The sequence below is a fragment of the Sycon ciliatum genome, chromosome 4 (genome assembly GCF_964019385.1).
Source record: "Sycon ciliatum chromosome 4, ocSycCili1.1, whole genome shotgun sequence".
NCBI lineage: Eukaryota > Metazoa > Porifera > Calcarea > Leucosolenida > Sycettidae > Sycon > Sycon ciliatum.
In genome coordinates this window covers 1,240,601-1,259,628 of record NC_088646.1, presented here as the reverse complement: position 1 = coordinate 1,259,628, position 19,028 = coordinate 1,240,601, and the positions used below count along the sequence as shown (strand labels likewise).

At 48.5% G+C, this 19,028-nt stretch overlaps 1 protein-coding gene across 1 annotated transcript; it reads left to right on the top strand.

Moving 5' to 3' along the window:
• Positions 1-502: 502 nt before the first annotated feature.
• On the top strand, positions 503-18,711 carry LOC135813810 (uncharacterized). The gene is made up of 14 exons (XM_065326818.1): positions 503-1,172; positions 1,630-1,843; positions 2,054-2,396; positions 3,214-3,315; positions 3,645-3,754; positions 5,061-5,203; positions 8,815-8,879; positions 9,195-9,263; positions 13,753-13,864; positions 14,535-14,680; positions 16,553-16,715; positions 16,965-17,161; positions 17,309-17,476; positions 17,794-18,711. The coding sequence occupies exons 1-14, from the start codon at positions 1,031-1,033 to the stop codon at positions 18,019-18,021; spliced, it is 2,202 nt and encodes a 733-aa protein (XP_065182890.1). The 5' UTR covers positions 503-1,030; the 3' UTR covers positions 18,022-18,711.
• Positions 18,712-19,028: the final 317 nt, after the last annotated feature.

The following is a 19,028-nucleotide window of genomic DNA, read 5'->3' as shown; positions in this document are numbered from 1 at the left end:
TGGGAGATATCATGCATGGCTGTCATAGTAACATCCAGCACATGCATATACTCCCACCTGTACATATTGGTGCAACCGCAGTGCACGTGACATCACCATGCTGCATACCCTATGGACCGCTACTTTTATGTTGCTTTAAAACAAAAGTAGCTGTAAGCCATGCATGCAGGTGGTGTGTCAGTTATGTATCTGTTGCAGTGTGTGCTGCCGTGCACTTCCAGTTCAGCCGTGACTTTAGTTGAAACCATTCACTGGCCTCCCCCCCCCCCCACACACACACGTCTCTCTGTCTATCCCGGCTGTCCTTTTCTCCTCTCCTCTTCTCTTCTCTCTCTCTCTCCCTCCCTCTCCTCTCCTCTCCTCTCCTCTCCTCTCCTCTCCTCTCTCTCTCTCTCTCTCTCTCTCTCTCTCTCTCTCTCTCTCTCTCTCTCTCTCTCTCTCTCCTCGCACACCTGAACACCAGTGAACTCGCTTAAGGATTCGTTTTCTCTCCTTATGTAGCAGTGCATGCCACTGTAATCGTCACCATGGGCTATAAGTGCAGTATGAGAAACGTCTTCTCATGAATGGGATACTGTATGGCTGTGAAGTACATGTATGATTAGCTACAAAGTAAACCAAGCTAGATGTCAAGCCGTATGTCATATTCTGTCACCGAGATGACTGCAGGTGTCAACTGAAATTGGTCGTCAGATGCTGTCAGGTGATCGTCACATTGCTGCTACTCCACATGACTGAGCACCGGTGCTCTCTTTCTCCGACTTACACACACTGCTGCGAGCTCATTATTTCTCTGTATAAACGCTACAGTGGTGATGTGTGGAAGATTGAGACCGGTCCAGCCCCAAACCTTTGACACACTCCGCCTGTATGCGATACTTCTCCTTCAATCAATCAACACTGTGACCTGCATGAATATCAGGACAGCACTGGGTTTGCATTGCCTACAACTTACACTACATTGTGACATTGAACCAGGGGAGTGCAGGTAGCTCTGCTGTATCCCAGGAGAAGATTTTGAGTTTGAACAATGCAGTGGTGCGTGGTTCTAGCTGCTGCTAGCTTCCTGCTGGCATCAGCACGTGGTAGATCTGTAGAGGTTCAGAGAGGAATGTCAGAGAGTGCTACTGGTTCTGCTGCTGCTGCTGCTGCAACACAGTACTATGTCTCAAGTAAGTTGCTGATGCTAAGAGCTGTGTCACTTGTTGCTGCTGCTGCTTCTGCTTGGCCTGCTTAGCCTGCCTACACTATACTGTCACAGGAAACTGTAGTAGATAGCCAAACCACACAACTATAGTGTAACCGTCTTTGACAGGATAATTGTGTTATAGTCATGATATGCAGCAACATACTCACAATCAGCGGCAATAGCTCATGTACGGTGTGCTGCTTGCTGCTGCTGCTGCTGCTGCTGCTGGGTATATCTAGGTCCACAGTCCTAGTGTCATGGTGACTTTCGCTGATTGGTGGCTGGTGGCTGTTGTAAACATTACCAATTACTATATTAGTATGCCCCCCCCCCACTACACACACACGCACACGCTATTCCATCCACCCAAGCATCTGTTGTTGGTTTTCAGTTTGTGATTGTACTTGCCTCTCTGTTCTTATTCACTACCTACTGAACAGCCAGTGGCAGTGACAGCGGTGATGGAAGTCAGGCACATCCATTCCGTACCATGACACGTGCACAGACGGCAGTGCAGGCACTGAAGAAAGCACACAACGGTCATGTGCCTGCTCCAGGTGTTGTTGTAAATGTGGCCAGCGGTACTTATGACTTCTCAGACGCACCGCTGCAGTTCACTAGTGAGGACTCCGGAGAAGCTGGAGCTATTGTAACGTGAGTAGTACACAGTTGAAAGTGTCTCTGAATTGGTCCATGTGCTCGGCTGCAAGTTAGTTCAATAATTATGTGTATGTGTGTGTGTGTGTGTGTGTGTGTGTGTGTGTGTGTGTGTGTGTGTGTGTGTGTGTGTGCGTGTGTGTGTGTGTGTGTGTGTGTGTGTGTGTGTGTGTGTGTGTGTGGCTGTGACTCTATCTCTCCTTACAGTTACCGGGGTTTGGATACTGGTGCTGTAGTGCTGTCCGGTGGCAAGGCAATCCCCACATCTAGCTGGCAGTTCCACTCCACTGTATCAGTACAGGCTAATGCTGATAGTGCTGATAGTGCTAGTGATGACAGTGTGCATGGCAAACAACAGCATGCTGACCAGCATACACACAACGATGGCTACCACCACCATCACAAGGATGACAATGATGCACGGTCTATCATGGAGGTGATGGGCATACCTGACCAAGCATCCACGCCGGAGAGGACGGAGAAGAGTGCTCCTCACCGGGTCTCTAAGAGGCACACAGGTGCTGGCAGCCTGACTGTGGACATAATGAAGGTAGGGGTCAACGGCCAAGTCCCTCCACACTTATTTAATTTTTTTTACGAGAAACCACGAACCTCACTTCACTGTCCTTTTGCATAAGCGTGCATGCGTAGAAGGAGAAAGACCACTCGTTCCGGAAAGCTTCAACACTGGTACATAATAGAAATGGAAAGGGAGACCCGGTCCGGTTGGTCGGGCTACGGCGGGAGCAACGTTTTGCCCATCGACTTGTGTTTACTGCTGGTTTGGTCATGTGTAGTCACCATCACACACAAATTATGACAGGCCCGGGTATGGCCAGACCAATCAAAAACTCATTCCGCGGGGCCTGAAAGGGAGGGTAATCCAAAACTAAGCCGGGTGAGAAATCTGGCAATAGGTGGTGCGCATGTGGCATGTACGGTTGCTAGGTGGCATGTACGGTTGCTAGGTGGCATGTACGGTTGCTAGGTGGCATGTACGGTTGCTAGGTGGCATGTACGGTTGCTAGGTGGCATGTACGGTTGCTAGGTGGCATGTACGGTTGCTAGGTGGCATGTATGGTTGCTAGGTGGCACACATGGTGAGGTATAGCGCATAAGCTAGTGTGAACCGTTACCCCCCCCCCCCCCCCCCCCGGCGCACACACACACACACACCCTGCTGTCCAGAAGTCAAAAGGCCGAAAAAGAAACAAAACCAATGACGGTTGAAGAAAGCAAATCACAATTCTGAATATCAAAATGAAAGCCAATGTGTCTGTCTGTCTGTCTGTCTGTCTGTCTGTCTGTCTGTCTGTCTGTCTGTCTGTCTGTCTGTCTGTCTGTCTATGGTGTGCATGGGTATGCAGGTGAACCTGAAGAAGCTCAACATTACCAATTATGGAGATCTTGGGTCTGGTCAGTTGGGTAATTGTGCTAATAACAAACTGGAGGCATTCTATGCTGGAAAGGTGAGCCGTTATAGTGACAGTGATGCCTAATCGATGTTAATAATCGTACAAGGTATCGGTCACTGTCCAAAAAGTATCCTCTGTCCGAAAACTGACCTGAGAGAGGAACCCTCCACTTTTGAGAGAAACCCCAGAGTTATGCTGTTTTCCAGTATTTAGCTTTCCGTTCTCCGTATGTCGATGGTTCACTCAGAACCAGCCCAACTTCCCAGGGCGCTAGCAATGAAAGCGGGAAGTTAGGCTAATTCTCTGGAACTTGGTAACGCCTGCCGGGATCGCCTATGTGTTTTCCTTTGTGCCTTATGCTCATGCGATATGTTCTGCGACAGCCTCTCGTCCTGGCGCGTTATCCCAACATTGGTAGCGATGGGAAGCCGCAGTTCATGAATATTGCCAAGGTTATCAACAGCAACACTGAGTTCCAGTACAAAGACTCCAGGTAAGAAATGTCCATTGGGAAATGTGCTCTTAAAGGTATATGAGCAGGGATGAATTTATCCGGTATCGCATCGCAGTTTGCGATTCAAAATCGATCGAGTGCAACTCAAAAATCGCAGCGACTCGCAGGAAACTGCGATGCATAAACGGCACTGCATACTAGCTCGCGCAGTCAGTAAAAGACTTAGTGATCCTGTGACTGTGTCGTACACTCACTACACCTGTACAGTCAGTGCACGGACCCCGCTTTTTTCTCGGGAAGGTGTGATTTCTAGTACATGTACCTGTGAACTGTGGCTGGCTCCGCGTGCACATACTGACTGTACTACTGGTGTCCAACTTGAACTACACGTACCACTTTGCGCGGCTTTCATTCAGTATTACAGTAAGTTCAGTAAGTTCATGTACATGTACTTTCCGTACTGACAAGCATCATCTTTCCTCCACGATCCCGGCGGAGGTCTTGTTGTTTGTTTTCTTCTTTCTGGTTCACTTACCTCTTTTCGTGATATTATAGCTTTCTGCTTGTAGCCAGTCGGTCTTTCTGGTCGTGAGGAACTTTTGGAATCACGTTCGTCCTTCTCTCTGACAATTGTCCAAGCTGTAGTTTTTGTCTAGTCTGGTTCTGCCTCCAACATGTCTGTACGACAGAGTACCTTTGAGAAGTGGGTGGCAGAGGTCGATGTCCAGAAGAAATGGCTTGGTTCTGAGAAAGCTACAGGTGCAGCGGTGACGCTAATTTTCTGCCAGCTATGCAGACAGCACGAGTACTCCCTCCGTGGACTGAGAAATTTTAGTCGATCTTCGTGGAAGAAAAAGTGCTAATCAAAAATCAAGGACTGCTACGCATTTTGGCGTTTGCGTCGCGAAAACTGCTATGCAAAAAAATTACAGTAAATTCATCCCTGTATGAGTGTGCACATGTGTGTCTGTCTGTGTTGGTCTCTGTGTATCTATGTCCTGCACTTGACGGTGCACTCTAAATCATGTTCGAGCCCCCCTACACGGGTATTTTAGTGTTGCAGTGCTGACAGATCATCTGATGTGTCACTGTCCAAGCGAAAATTCACCTTCTCTCCAAAACCTTTCCGGAAACCCTACCAATATAGACTGAAACCCAAAGAGTTCACTGTGTATAAGCACCAGCATTGTGATGGTGCTGAACCCATGCACATGTAAGCCCATGTCCCATTTCTGCATGAGGAATTGAACATCTATGATTGGGTATCTGGAGGTGTCCGATTTTGGGTGAAATTTATTTGACAACACTGCTATTTCAATGTGTTATCTGTACTATACTGCTATAGGCTATCTGCAGTGAAGAATGCTAGTTCAATGTGGCTACACGGCTACTGGGGGCAAGACTGGGCCGATAACTACGTACGTGTTGTCAAACTCGACGGCGCCGCATCCACTGTCACCACGGATACCAAGACACCACCAGTGTATGGTAAGGTTGAGGGTGCATTATGGGTGTGAGGGGGGGGGGGGGGAGGGGGTGCATGACATTGTGTTGTATGTGTGTCCCTTTGTGGTGTGTGTGTGTCCCATGTTGTCCATAGTTTAGTAATACCCTTTGGCACAGTCCCAGATTCAAACCACAGTCGAACATTCCACTGTTATTTGTGCACGAATGCCCAATGGTTGAGTACCCTTTTAAACAGAAGGGAGATTGTGCTGTGAATCTGTGTTGCAATGTCTCGGTCAACATGCATGCAACTTTTGCTCTTATATTACTAAGAACTTTGACTTTAATCCCGTAGCTATGCAGAAGACGTTACTTTAGTAACGTCTGGCGCTAGCCAGGGTCCACACAGCTTTAATTTGGTGTTTGTGTGTTTGTGTCACGCCTGGCGCTATCCCGTATCTGTCCCGTACCGTACCGTACCATCAAACACAGCTGGCCACATACAGCTGGCCGCAATATTCAAATCGGGCTTTCAAACGCAAGATCATAACGTGAAGCAACTTGGTAGAATGAGTATGAATGCGAAGTGTATGGGGGAATGCATGTAGGGCGATAGTGCGGGTTCTAATCCCAGGTTATGCTAAAAAAAATAGGAGAATTGAAAAATTTATAACATCTCTATGCTTTTTTGCCTAGGTCATCAAGGCGGTAGACGGTGTCGTATTACCCTCGACCGTACCTGTCCCGTACCTGTCCCGTACCGTGCTATCAAAGACGGCTGGCCACAATGCATATTCAAATAGGGCTTTCAAATGCAAGATCATAACGTGAAGCAACTTGGAAGAATTAGTTTGTATGCGAAGTGTATCGGGGGATGCATGGACGGCGATAGTGCGGGTTCGAATCCCAGGTTATGTCTTTAAAAAAAGGAAAAATTTATATGAATTTATAACATCCGTATGCTTTTTTTGTCTAGGTCATCAAGGCAAAAAAGCATAGCGTAGGGCCCTGAGCTTCCAAGCTCTCTCATTTGATAACAAACTGGGCGTCGGACTCGGAATGAAGAATTCGAAAAACGCAAGCAAAGAAGGCAATGGTGACAAATCCAGTTAAGTACATTTTGTAGATAGGAAAATCAAATCAAATAAATAGGAAAATCAAATTACATGTAGAAAAAATCAAGTCAACTAGGGAATACCAAAACAAAGAGTAAACCCGCATCCGCAAACACCATCCAAGCAGCACCGTTTACCCAATTCATCCAACAACCCAGACAAGAGAAAAACCAGATAAGGTAAACAAAGAAAATGAGTAAGTCAACCATGAAATCATGACCAACATATAATAGCAAAATTGCTACAACAAAAATACAGACAATATCATGAAACAGTTAGGTCAGGCTAAACAGCCAGGTGAGCACGGACTCTGCACTCAACCACAAAACCGCCATGACCGGCACCCATGAGCCTTCTGCGGTACGAGTGTCGTGACCCCCGCAGGCAAGTAATTTGCCAGCGAATCAGGCACACACTGATCCGGGCACGAAGCTGGCGCATGATCAGTGAGTAGGGGAGATCACGGTTCCTCTCACTGATTCGAGCTGCTAACGACTTCAGGAATGTCGACGCCTCCAGCGCACACTGCCCATTGGTGGCGAAAACCAACGGCGTGAACGAGCCGCGGTCGACGTTGTTGATCCGGCTCGAGTACTGGCGCTTCTTCTGCCTCTCGCTGTCATACAACTGGCTTGCTACTCCCGAACGGGACAGCAAAGACGGCCTTGGGTGGGTAACCCGAACATCAAAAAGGCGTTTTGCTGTCGCGTCCAGAAACCGCGAGCCCGTATATCTGCACGAGCGGCATCAGCTCTAATACCCGAGACCGTCTCACCATCGAGAGGCAGCAGAACAGGCTCCAACTCGACATCATACGCCACCTCGGACATGGCACTAGCCAGCAGGTTCTGAACCTCGTTGTGACGTTGCGTTGGGTACCCACCACAGGAGCATGTCATAGCGTGGTGGCTTGTCATGTCTTTGCCACACACGCATGATGTTGGCAAACCTTCCAAGGGAAGGCCATATCGTAGACCCACCGCATCACGGAAATCCGTCTTGCTGAAAACGGTCCCAGGCATTGTAGTTGCAGGTGGAGTCGTCAACCAACTTGAGACGCCATCTTCACCTGCGAGCTCTACCAGTAGCCGTGGCATGGGCGGAAGGCCGGATCGGATCTCCTCCGCCAAGTTCCGCTACTGAACACGGCGCGCCGCCCGAGCACCTACAGCCAATGTCCTGCATGCTGTTACCACAGCCAACACCTCATGCGTGGAGGTGCCACCGACTACCAACTCCACCATGGGTGCAATGGCGTCTCGGCACAAGGTGCGCTCAGCGGCCGCCCGTGACACATTGCTGCGCACCGCAAGACCACCAAGCTTCGCTGGAAGGGAAAGCAGTGCTCACAAACCTCCCTCAACCGGCACAGAATGGCCCGTGAATGCAGGCAGCAGCTGATCATTTAGGACGCGATCCAGGGGTGCGTAGAGTGCCCTGTCAGCATTAGCAACGTGCTGCAAGTACGACCACCGAGACTGAATTGCAGAGATGAATAAGTGGTAAGCCGCGTGGGGCTGGGTCTCTGCAACACTCGCCAGCCTCTTGGTTAAAGCACACCAGTCACCCACACGGCTTCCCACAAACCCATCACAGAACTCAGTGCTGCCGATGACTCCACCCAGATACCGGACGCCATCAGAGCAAATCCGGATGCCAGTGCCAGCAAATACCTGCTCTGCGTCTGACACCAGGTGGCTCTTGACGAGGAGCACGGTCTTGGCAGCATTAGGCTTGTAGCCATACTTGGGGCCCTCAGCCGTGATGCAGTTCCAGTACTCGCTGAGTGCCACAACGCGGTCCACAGCGGCATCGTCGTCAGCATACCACACCTGCATGGAACCACTGCATGTTGTGGACAGATGCTTGGCCAGAGGGACGGTAGCTAAAGCATAAAATGCCATGGCCAGTGGATCTCCTTGGCACGTGCCCTCTCTTGAGTAGAGTGTCTCGCCACCATCCAGGTACAGGGGACATCTGCTTGGTACGCGTTCACAAATACCTGACCTGCAGCTGGGCACACGCGTGGTATGTTGTGCAGTGCAGCTGCCCGGTTCACTGAATTAGATGCGTTAGTGGCGTCGACGAGGAGTATTGCCTCCGACTCCTCCTTGGCAAATACCGATGACAGCACCTGCACAGTCACTTCACATGCTGATGGTATCCCAACGCACAGCTGGGTCGGCGCCGTTGCAATCACCACATCCTTCTCAATCGCCGTCATGATTGCCTTGCCAACTGCACGCCGAAACACCTCACCTACAGCGATTGGCGTACGCCAGGTCGCTTATCCGGTGGTATCAGTCGTGCTGCCAGAAACGGGCGCAGATGTTTGCTCTTATATTAGTAGCATATGATGCAAAAACAACATGGCAGTGGATGGCTTAGTTCGCCCGCACAGTTGCATCATTCCGACAAAGGAACACGACTTCAAAGTATGTTGCGACGTGTGTGTGTGTGGGGGGGGGGGGCTTAATTAGCTGCTTTATCGGCCCATCACATCTGATGATACTCCTTTGTTTGTTTCGTTGGATGCAGGATATCACAAGCCGGCACGGTTCTACGCATTAAACATCCTCGAGTTTCTTGATTCACCTGGCGAGGTGAGATCGTCTTTCTAGGATTCATTGAAAATGCATGAAATGCATACATGTACATGTATATGTATGTCAGGCTTGGCTTGCTATGTGGTGTACTCGTTGGTTGCGAGAATTTGACTTTTGTGAAGGGCGCTGCAGTGTTTGCCAGCCTGTGTGTGCATGCATGCCGTAGGTACACATACTGCTGCTCCATTTTGGCATGTTTGTTTGTGTTGCAGGGGAGGTGGGGGAGCTGAGCTGTGCATTGTTCCCCGGTTCCAATGAGACCGTGCTAGGGCTGTGTATACTATATCTGTCCTCTATCATGTCTATGTGCAGTACTATCTTGACCGCGACACTGGAATCCTCTACTTCACATTACCATCAGATGCACGTGAGGATGGAGAGGTTAGTGATCACTTATAGAGAGGCTAGTCATTGCTTATGGAGAGGTTGGTGACTGCTTATGGAGAGGTTGTGGGCTGCTTATGGAGAGGTTGCGGGCTGCTCATGGAGGGGTTGCGGACTGCTTATGGAGAGGTTGCGGACTGCTTATGGAGAGGTTGATGACTGCTTATGGAGATGTTAGTGACTGCCTATGGAGAGGTTGGTGACTGCTTATGGAGAGGTTCGTGACTGCTTATGGAGAGGTTGGTGACTGCTTATGGAGAGGTTGTGGACTGCTTTTGGAGAGGTTGCGGGCTGCTCATGGAGGGGTTGCGGACTGCTTATGGAGAGGTCTCTCTCTCTCTCTCTCTCTCTCTCTCTCTCTCTCTCTCTCTCTCTGTCGGACTGTCAGGGACCTACGTAAGCTGAAGCTTGATCAATCTATAATTATTCCCGTAGCTATGCAGAAGACGTTACTTCAGTAACGTCTGGCGCTAGCCAGGGTCCACACAGCTTTAATTTGGTATTTGTTTGTTTGTGTGTTTGTTTGTTTGTTTGTGTCACGCCTGGCGCTATCCCGTATCTGTCCCGTATCTGTCCCGTATCTGTGACTACAAAGGCTCTACAGGATTGTACATAACAGCTGTCCACAATTTTTGCGGGCTCCTGTATCTGTCCCGTACCGTACCAATATTCGTCGTATTATGTATACGACTCCCTGATGTAGAGGGAGATTTGGAATGAAATAGGGAGACGAGGAGGAAATTAAATTAGAATAGACGCCGAATAGGTGATAGGATGCGTCAGCACAAACAGCGTCAGCATAAACATACATGTACTTTGGAAGAGAGATCGCGTCGTCTCCAAAATAAGCGTGAACGAGCGATTCAGCGCCGGTCACAGGAAACGTCGGAAGAGAGATCCCGTCGACTCCAGAACGCCCGTAATCGGCAGAGTCCGCCGGTCCCAGGCAACGTCAGGACAGACATCCCGTTGAGTCCAGAACGCCAGTGATCGGCAGAGTCTAAGCCGGTCCCAGGAAACGTCAGGACAGACATCCTGTCGAGTCCAGAACGCCCGTGTTCGGCAGAGTCAGCGCCGGTCCCAGTGAACGTCAGGACAGACATCCCGTCGACGCGCAGAAAAACTAAATCTGCAGCCTCTTTTGCCGTCGGACAGGATACGTATTATAGGAGACTGTAAAGTTATGTAATGTCCAAATTTCCACGTGAGCAGCAGGTCACTCGCGTTGATTTTTCGACGTGCGAGCCAAATAACGCGAGCTGAACTTTCGCGTCGCAGACATCCCGTCGACGCGCAGAAAAACTAAATCTGCAGACTCTTTTGCCGTCGGACAGGATACGTATTTTAGGAGACTGCTAAGTTATGTAATGTGCTCCACAGGCAACCATGCATTCGGCGTCGTCATTGGCTCAACAGGTCAATGTACATGTCTTACTACAAAAAGGCCAGAAAATCCGATTACTGTATTAAAGTCAACTAATTTTCGCTGGCGATTTCATTTCGCTGATTTCGCCGCTTGGTACCAACCGGCCAAAGTAAATCACAGGCCAAAGTTTGTCATATAGGAAATTGATGCATTATTGAGCAATGGATGCATGTGAGAGCAAAAATACCTATCGATTTCAAATTTGACGTAAAATTGCGCGTCACGTCGGAAATAACGTGCATCTTAACCTCTGTAATAGAGAGGTTTCTAATTTTCTCATCAGCCAAAATTTGTTGATTTACAGTGTAAGGAGATAAAAAGAAAAGAAGGAGCAAACCAAAAGAAGATAATTATTAGAGAAATAACAATCCACAATAAATTCTGCAAATACTTTTGCCTCAGTTCTTATAACATGTACGATGAGCTAGGCAAAAAAGCATAAAAGCATAGCGTAGGGCCCTGAGCTTCCAAGCTCTCTCGTTATTTGCTTCTTTTTATCTTCTCTTTCTCATTTCTGTTGCATTTTCAGATGCTCTCATAAGGCCATCGTTCATAGTATGCCCATTGGCCCGCACAGTCCATGTTGATTCCGAGACCGGAATGGTGGGAGGAGTGCACTACGCCTGACCAGCACAGCTCTTGTAGCACCTACTACTCCTTTGCTGTCTTTGTATTTTGTCTTTGTCTCTTTTATTACCCCTATTACTTTGTAGGGATGTGCACATAGTATTTTAAAAATAAAAAAAGTTGGTGATTGGCTGATTGCTTATGGAGATGATGCGGGCTGCTCATGGAGGGGTTGCGGACTGCTTATGGTGAGGTTGCGGACCTCTTATCGCGAGGCTGGGGACTGCTTATGGAAATGTTGAGTACAAACAGGACGAATACTCCCCAAGACACAACAATGGACAGCGGGAACATTTAGGTGGAACAACATTTACTATAGACGAAGAGACGGAGACCAAAACGAACGAAACGACTACATTGTGGAAGAGAGAGACAAGGAGAGAGAGAACAAGTGATGGCGGCAAGATAAAGGGCCTGAGTAGCTATGGCAAATATGGGCGCACAAGTAGCTACCCAGGCCAACGGAACAAAAGGTGACAAAAGGAGACAAAAAGTGAGTACGAGGGTGCATGCAGGCCAGCTTGGAAAAGGTTGTACAACGTACGAGAGGAGGTACCTAACATAAAGGTTGATGGCTGCTTATGGAGAGGTTGGTGACTGCTTATGGAGAGGTTGGTGACTGCTTTTGGAAAGGTTGGTGACTGCTCATTGCGAGGCTGGTGATTGTTTATGGAGAGGCTGGTGACTGTTTATGGTGAGGTTGCAGACTACTTATGAAGAGGCTGCGGACTGTTTATCGCGAGGCTGGTGACTGCTTATGGAGAGGTTGGTGACTGCTTATGGAGAGGTTGGTGACTGCTTATGGAGAGGTTGGTGACTGCTTATGAAGAGGTTGCGGACTGCTTATGGAGATATTGCGGACTGCTTATGGATAGGTTGAGGACTGCTTATGGAGAGGTTGTTGCAGTCTGCTAATGGAGAGGTTGCGGACTGCTTATGGAGAGGTTGATGACTGCTTATGGAGAGGTTGGTGACTGCTTTTGAAGAGGTTGTGGACTGCTTATGGAGAGGTTGCGGACTACTTATGGATATGTTGCGAACTGCTTATGGAGAGGTTGTTGCAGACTGCTTTTGGAGAGGTTGCGGACTGCTTTTGGAGAGGTTGATGACTGCTTTTGGAGAGGTTGGTGATCGCTTATGGGGAGGTTGGTGACTGCTTATGGAGATGTTGCGGACTGCTTATGGAGACGTTGCGGACTGCTTATGGAGAGTCTCCGGACTGCTTATGGAGAGTCTCCGGACTGCTTATGGGGAGGCTGCAGACTGCTTATGGAGAGTCTCCGGACTGCTTATGGGGAGGCTGCAGACTGCTTATGGAGAGGGTAGTGACTGCTTACGGGAGGTTGCGGACTGATTATGGAGGGATTGCGGACTGACTATGAAGGGATTGCGGACTGCTTATGGAGAGGCTGTGGACTGCTTATGGGGAGGTTGCGGACTACTTATGGAGAGGTTAGTGACAACATATGAAAAGTTAAGGGGTTGCTTATGAAGAGGGAAGTAACTGCTTGTGGCGAAGTTGGTGACTGCCTTTGGCGAAGTTAGTGACTGCTTACAGAGAGATTGATAACTGCTTATGGAGAGGTTGATGACTGTTCGTGAGAGGTTGGTGACTGCTTTTGGAGAGGTTAGTTATTGCTCATGCGGAGGGTGGCCACTGATTCATGCTGTCGCTCCGGCCCGTAGTTCGCCGACTCTTATCATTCGAGAATTTCAAGCTACAGTCCAGAATGTGTAATGGAACATGCACAATGCTTCAGTGACTGCGCTCACTCCTGGCAGCGACGTGGAGGTCTAGCTTGATTCAAGTGTTCCAATTGCCAGACCAGCCCCGTGGCAAGAGACGTTCACGAAATTGGTAAAATTGAGGCTAGCCACAACTACCAAGTTGGAACGTCCCCATTGCTATAAACTCTGTGAAGTCCATTGAATTGCATAAGCCTCTTTCCACTCACGAATATAATAGACTAGTTGCACACTGTTATTGTTATATCTTTCGCACACATTGGGCTTATGAAAAGAGGGCTTCCCAGATATGCAACTGTGCACACACGCACACCCATTCCGTCCTACATTCCTGGTTTACGCCCATTTCATCATTGTGTCCAACAGGTATGCACAGCCAGTCTGGTCTCTTGCTATCACGTGTGAGTGTGTGTGTGTGTGTGTGTGTGTGTGTGTGTGTGTGTGTGTGTGTGTGTGTGTGTGTGTGACAGAAACACTGTGTGTAGAACGGTCCCCTTTCACCTCAATTTCTCTCCTTGTTTTTTTCTTTTCCTTTCTCGCTGTTGTCTCCCACTTCTGGGAGCCACGTGGCCATGTTGTGGCAGTTGTGCATAGTAGTAGTAGTAGTAGTAGTAGTGTGTGTGTGTGTGTGTGTGTGTGTGTGTGTGTGTGTGTGTGTGTGTGTGTGTGTGTGTGTTTCATGTACAGCTGACAGTTTCCATACAGCCCACTGTGGTATCTCTAAAGAATGTGTCCTTCCTGACACTGGACAACCTCAACGTTATGCACAGTAGATCACTGGCTGTGGAGAGTGATAGCAGTAAGATTGCTCTTGCGCACGTGTGTGTGTGTGTGTGTGTGTGTGTGTGTGTGTGGGTACGTGCGTGCGTGCACATGTGTGTATGTGTGGGTGGGTGTGGGTGTGGGTGCGGGCACCCAGGCAAACACAGACGTGCTTGTGTCCTGTGTCTTTTACAAAATTGCACTCACTCCTAGCTAACAAAGGTAATCATCGGCTCTTTTATTATCTGTCACCATGGTCACCTCTGGACAAAGAAATACCAAAAAGTAATATAATTGTTAAGTATCCTACCCAATTGGTAAGCGTTTTGAAAGGACACATCATTTTCTGCTGACTGGTGCCGACCTAGCTGGTGACTATGGAAGCAATAGTTTCATACTTTTCGTGTGTGTGTGTGTGTGTGTGTCTCTCTCTCTCTCTCTCTCTCTCTCTCTCTCTCTCTCTCTCTCTCTCTCTCTCTCTCTCTCTCTCTCTCTCTCTCTCTCTCTCTCTCTCTGTCTGAGTGTCTCTCTCTCTGTCTCTCTGTCTCTCTCTCTCTCTCTCTCTCTCTCTCTCTCTCTCTCTCTCTCTCTCTCTCTCTCTCTCTCTCTCTCTCTCTCTCTCTCTGTCTCTCTGTCTCTCTGTCTCTCTGTCTCTCTCTCCCTCTCACTCTCTCTTTCTCTCTCTTCTTTCTTGTCTCTGGTTACAGCTGTAAACGTGACATTCTCTAACACTGCTATCGTAGGCCATGGTGGAAGAGCGTTGAGCGCTAGTGGTGCAGTACAGACACTGATACACAACATAACTGCTCACGGTATCGGATGTGCGGGACTGTCACTGGAAGGAGGGGACCTGGTAAGCTGCTGCACATGGAGCTTTTATATTGCTGTAGCTAGATGTGTATGTTGTAATTGTAACACCATGTTGTAAGTGTAACATTACTTCTCCATCAGCTCAACCGCCACCACTGGACTGCCTTTTTACACTCTTTTTATTGTAACAAGCAGGACCACGGAAAACGACTACATCTTGACAAGACGACAGACCAAAGACCAGCTCACACAGTCTTGCGCATGCACCACCACCAACCAATGACGCGTGTGCACAGCAACCAAGACGAAACAAACACGTGACACAAAATCTACGACACTGTCCCGACCAAAAAAAAACACATACCGTCCTCGGTATGACCAAATAAAACACAATACGCAGAGAGACGCAACCGCAAACAGCAAAAGTAGCCACAGGACCAACGCATGTAGCTCCCCAGAAAAAAAAACAGGGCAACCAAAGCCAGAAGAAAGAAAGAGAGGTGAATGTTAAAGAGAAGAGAAGAAACACTGCATTGCTGTCTAGCCACGCACACACACAAAAAAACACGGGCTAAACCTAAGCCTAAAACCGATGAGCCATGCCCTTCCACACAACGCCAGCCAATCCCATGATTGTCACCGAAAAAACAAAAATAAATAAAATATATACATGACAACGACAAACAAGCAGCGAGTCTAGCTCCCAGCAATGAACCGGGGCTCACCCTGATCGGGCGTTCGTTGCCTTTGATGTGGACTGCCACAAGGAGAACCGACCGTGGTTCACCATGATCAGACGCCAGTTCCCAAGCCAAGTAGCAATTCAAACAAACTCTCGCATGCACGCAAACATGCACACACACAAACACTCACCGGAAAAACAAAGAAAAGAAGAGAGATATGGAGAGAAGAAAGGCGGCACATTCCCAGCCAGCACACGTCTGCAGAGCAGCAGGATGCCGACGGCGAAGCTGATACTCTACTCGTATCAGGACGACGAAACGGCGGACGCACAGCGACAACAAAGCTCAGCGGAGCGCGTCAGCTTGAGTAGAGGACGACGACGGGACACCGGACAACGACACAGTTGACTCAAGCGGATGGCGACACAGCTCCACGACGAACACGGACAGGGGTGACGAATAAACAAGGACAGTCCAGCAGTGACGGAAGCAACACTACTCGTAAATCACATCTCAGGGTCGTGAGCTGCGGAGGCAGAACTCCGCGTCAAGTAAAGTCGGGTGCCAAATGTTGTAATTGTCACACCATGTTGTAAGTGTAACATTACTTCTCCATCAGCTCAACCGCCACCACTGGACTGCCTTTTTACACTCTTTTTATTGTAACAAGCAGGACCACGGAAAACGACTACATCTTGACAAGACGACAGACCAAAGACCAGCTCACACAGTCTTGCGCATGCGCACAACACCACCAACCAATGACGCGTGTGCACAGCGACCAAGACGAAACAAACACGTGACACAAAATCTACCACACTGTGCGTGCGCACACTCACTCAAACATACACACACACAGATGCACACATGCCGTACACACACACACACACACACACAGATGCACACATGCCGTACACACACACACACACACACACACACACACACACACACACACACATGACTTTAAAAATGCTTCAACTCACTGCCATTTACATCGCCACGTCTACATTGTACCCATTGCTGCAAAGCTCTATTACTTCTGTCATGACTCACATGCACCACGTTCCTTCACAACGACTGGACTAGAAGCTGGCGAATAGAATTGCAGCGAGGTATGTCGGCATGGCGATGCCTGTAGCGACTAGCAAGTAGCAACCAACGCTATCGTCCCCGGTTACGTACTTTGCTAAATGGTGATGTCACCCCTCTTTTCCTTCTACTTCTCTCTCCAGCACTCACTGACACGTGGAAACTCCACAATGCAGTACTGTACCGTGTATGACTTTGCTCGCTGGAAGAGAACCTACAATCCCGGTGTTTCATTCGGTGGTGTCGGCAATGACTACCTACACAACACTATCCATGGAGGCCCACATTCTGCCATGCTTGGATCGTGTAAGCCATTGCTCTAGACGGATCCGTGTTGGTGTAGTGACTGTACAGTTGATCAGGGGTACGGCTACGGATATCAGAGAGTGGGAGACATAGAATGATCCAACTGGAACCTTTTGGTTGGAGTGCGCATGGCATAATGTCATACCTGCAGAGCACGATGCCACACGTGCATGGCATGATGCCATGCATGCAGAGCTCATTTTTGTCTTGCACTTCTTGTCCTCTCTGGCATTCTGTGTGTTTCTACAGGCAATGACTGTCTATTCGCTTACAATAACATTTCCAACATGTGTTTTGAGTCGACTGACACCGGTGCTTTCTACACGGGACGTAGTTGGATTCGTCGTGGCAACGTGATGCATAACAATATCTTCTCTCACATACGAACAACGGAGCACACCGTTCTTGGTGCGCCGTCTGTGCAGGCTATCTACCTGGATGACCAGGTAATGTGTCCCTATCTGCAATATGGTATTATATGATACACTGAGTTACGGCCATCCTGAATTGTTATTATTGTTGTTGTGTGGTTGTTGTTGTAGTCGTCATCATTGCTGTGGTCCCCACCGCTCTTGTGCCACCAATGCATACAGATGAGTGGCTATCATATCTATAATAACACATTCATCGACTGCCAGAAGGGGACGTTTATTGGCGGTGGCCGTCGCAACCTTGTTCACGATAACTACTATGAGAATTGTGATGCGGCTGTACATATGGATGCCCGCGGTCTCGGCTGGCAAAAGACTAGTTGTCAGAAGGTGAGCATATTCTGTGCATGCACAGACATAACAGTTATACATCTGTGGGTGGTATGTGTCTGCTGTGTCTGGGAAATTGCGTAGTTAAAAAGCTATGATTGTGTCACTTGTGTTCTTGTGGTGACTGCCCAGCAAAATATGGGTACAGTCATGTACTTATTACGGCACATGCACAGAGGGCGCTTGAGCAGTAAAGCTGGTACTTCACAAAAGAATCCTTCGACACCTTCGTTTGGCGAATTGGGACCTTCGTGTCACCGCTTGAACTTGCCACACATTTTAAGCATTCTGATCCTTTTTTCTTTGTCTGTTCACAGAGCGGATCCTTCTTCCAAGAGATGGAGTCAGTGCATTACGACCAGCCACCTTGGTCTACTCATTATCCAGAGCTGCTTACTATCTTCAGTGAACACCCCTGCTATCCAGCATTCTCTGCTTTTACCAATAATGACTACTGCAAGTGCAAAAAATTCGCTGATGTCTCCACCGAGCAAATCAGCAAGTGGTTCGGGACGTCTTCCAACAATGTGGAGAAATGCCGCTGAGCATTGAAAACATCCTTTCCGCTACTGCTGCTATGCATGCGCATGTGTGCATGGAGACAGCTCCACTGTCTGCCGCCTGGTTTGCATATTGCTGCAGCCTCTCGTGCATTATTGAAGTATATGACTCGTCTTCACATAAGCTGCTGATTGTGGCATGTGTTCTGAACTTCTGATACAGCGTTCACAACTGCTCATAGTGTGAATAATCATGAACGTTTTTGCTGTAGATGTACAGTGCAATCCCATCATTGTGAACACATGTATTCACTTTAATATTTGAAATTGTTCCGGAGCCGTTCCCTTCAAGAATCTGCGGTCACACATTCCGCGGTTTACCTAGGTTTCTGCGAATCTATGGAAACCTGGCGATTTTCTTCATTTTTCAATGATTTTCAGCGGATCTATGAGCCTGCCCGGCTGGAAGGCTGTATTATACCGATACAGTGCCCGGCCGGAAGGCTGTATTATACCGATACAGTGCCCGGCCGGAAGGCTGTATTATACCGAGATACAGTGCCCGCATTCTGTGCACGTACACAACAGTGAACCTCACCATTGTCACCATTGTAAGGCGCAAACCGGTGGCTGGATGTCGTGCATGGTCGACAATATCGTGCCCGTGAACTGTTTTTTTGTCTCAAGGACTGAACTTTGATTCACGCAGCTACATGTACAGTCGAATGTCACTTATCCGGTCGCCAGTTATCCGAGCACGTCGGTTATCCGACAAGCCCGGGAGTGGTAATTTTATGACTCTCAACGGTAAAATTCTAAAAAAAATTGTTTTGTTTGTATATTATACGGTGTAATATGCATTTACTTGAAGTAGATGTGGTCAAGTATGCTAACATCAAGAGTCCATAAACAAGAGTATGCAACTGTGATCTCTTTTCTATGGGCCAGATGCACGGCGCGCTGCCTTCATTACATCATTCAGCTGCAGTCCGCGCACTGCGGAAAATCAAACACCGCACTTTCCCTCTGGTTTGAAATGAACTTTCGTACGT

Coding starts and splice junctions, on each gene's coding strand:
- LOC135813810 (XM_065326818.1), top strand. CDS start 1,031: ATGCAGTGGTGCGTGGTTCTAGCTGCTGCTAGCTTCCTGCTGGCATCA. Junction 1,844..2,053: donor GAAGCTGGAGCTATTGTAAC/GTGAGTAGTACA, acceptor CTCTCCTTACAG/TTACCGGGGTTTGGATACTG. Junction 13,865..14,534: donor GGCTGTGGAGAGTGATAGCA/GTAAGATTGCTC, acceptor CTCTGGTTACAG/CTGTAAACGTGACATTCTCT.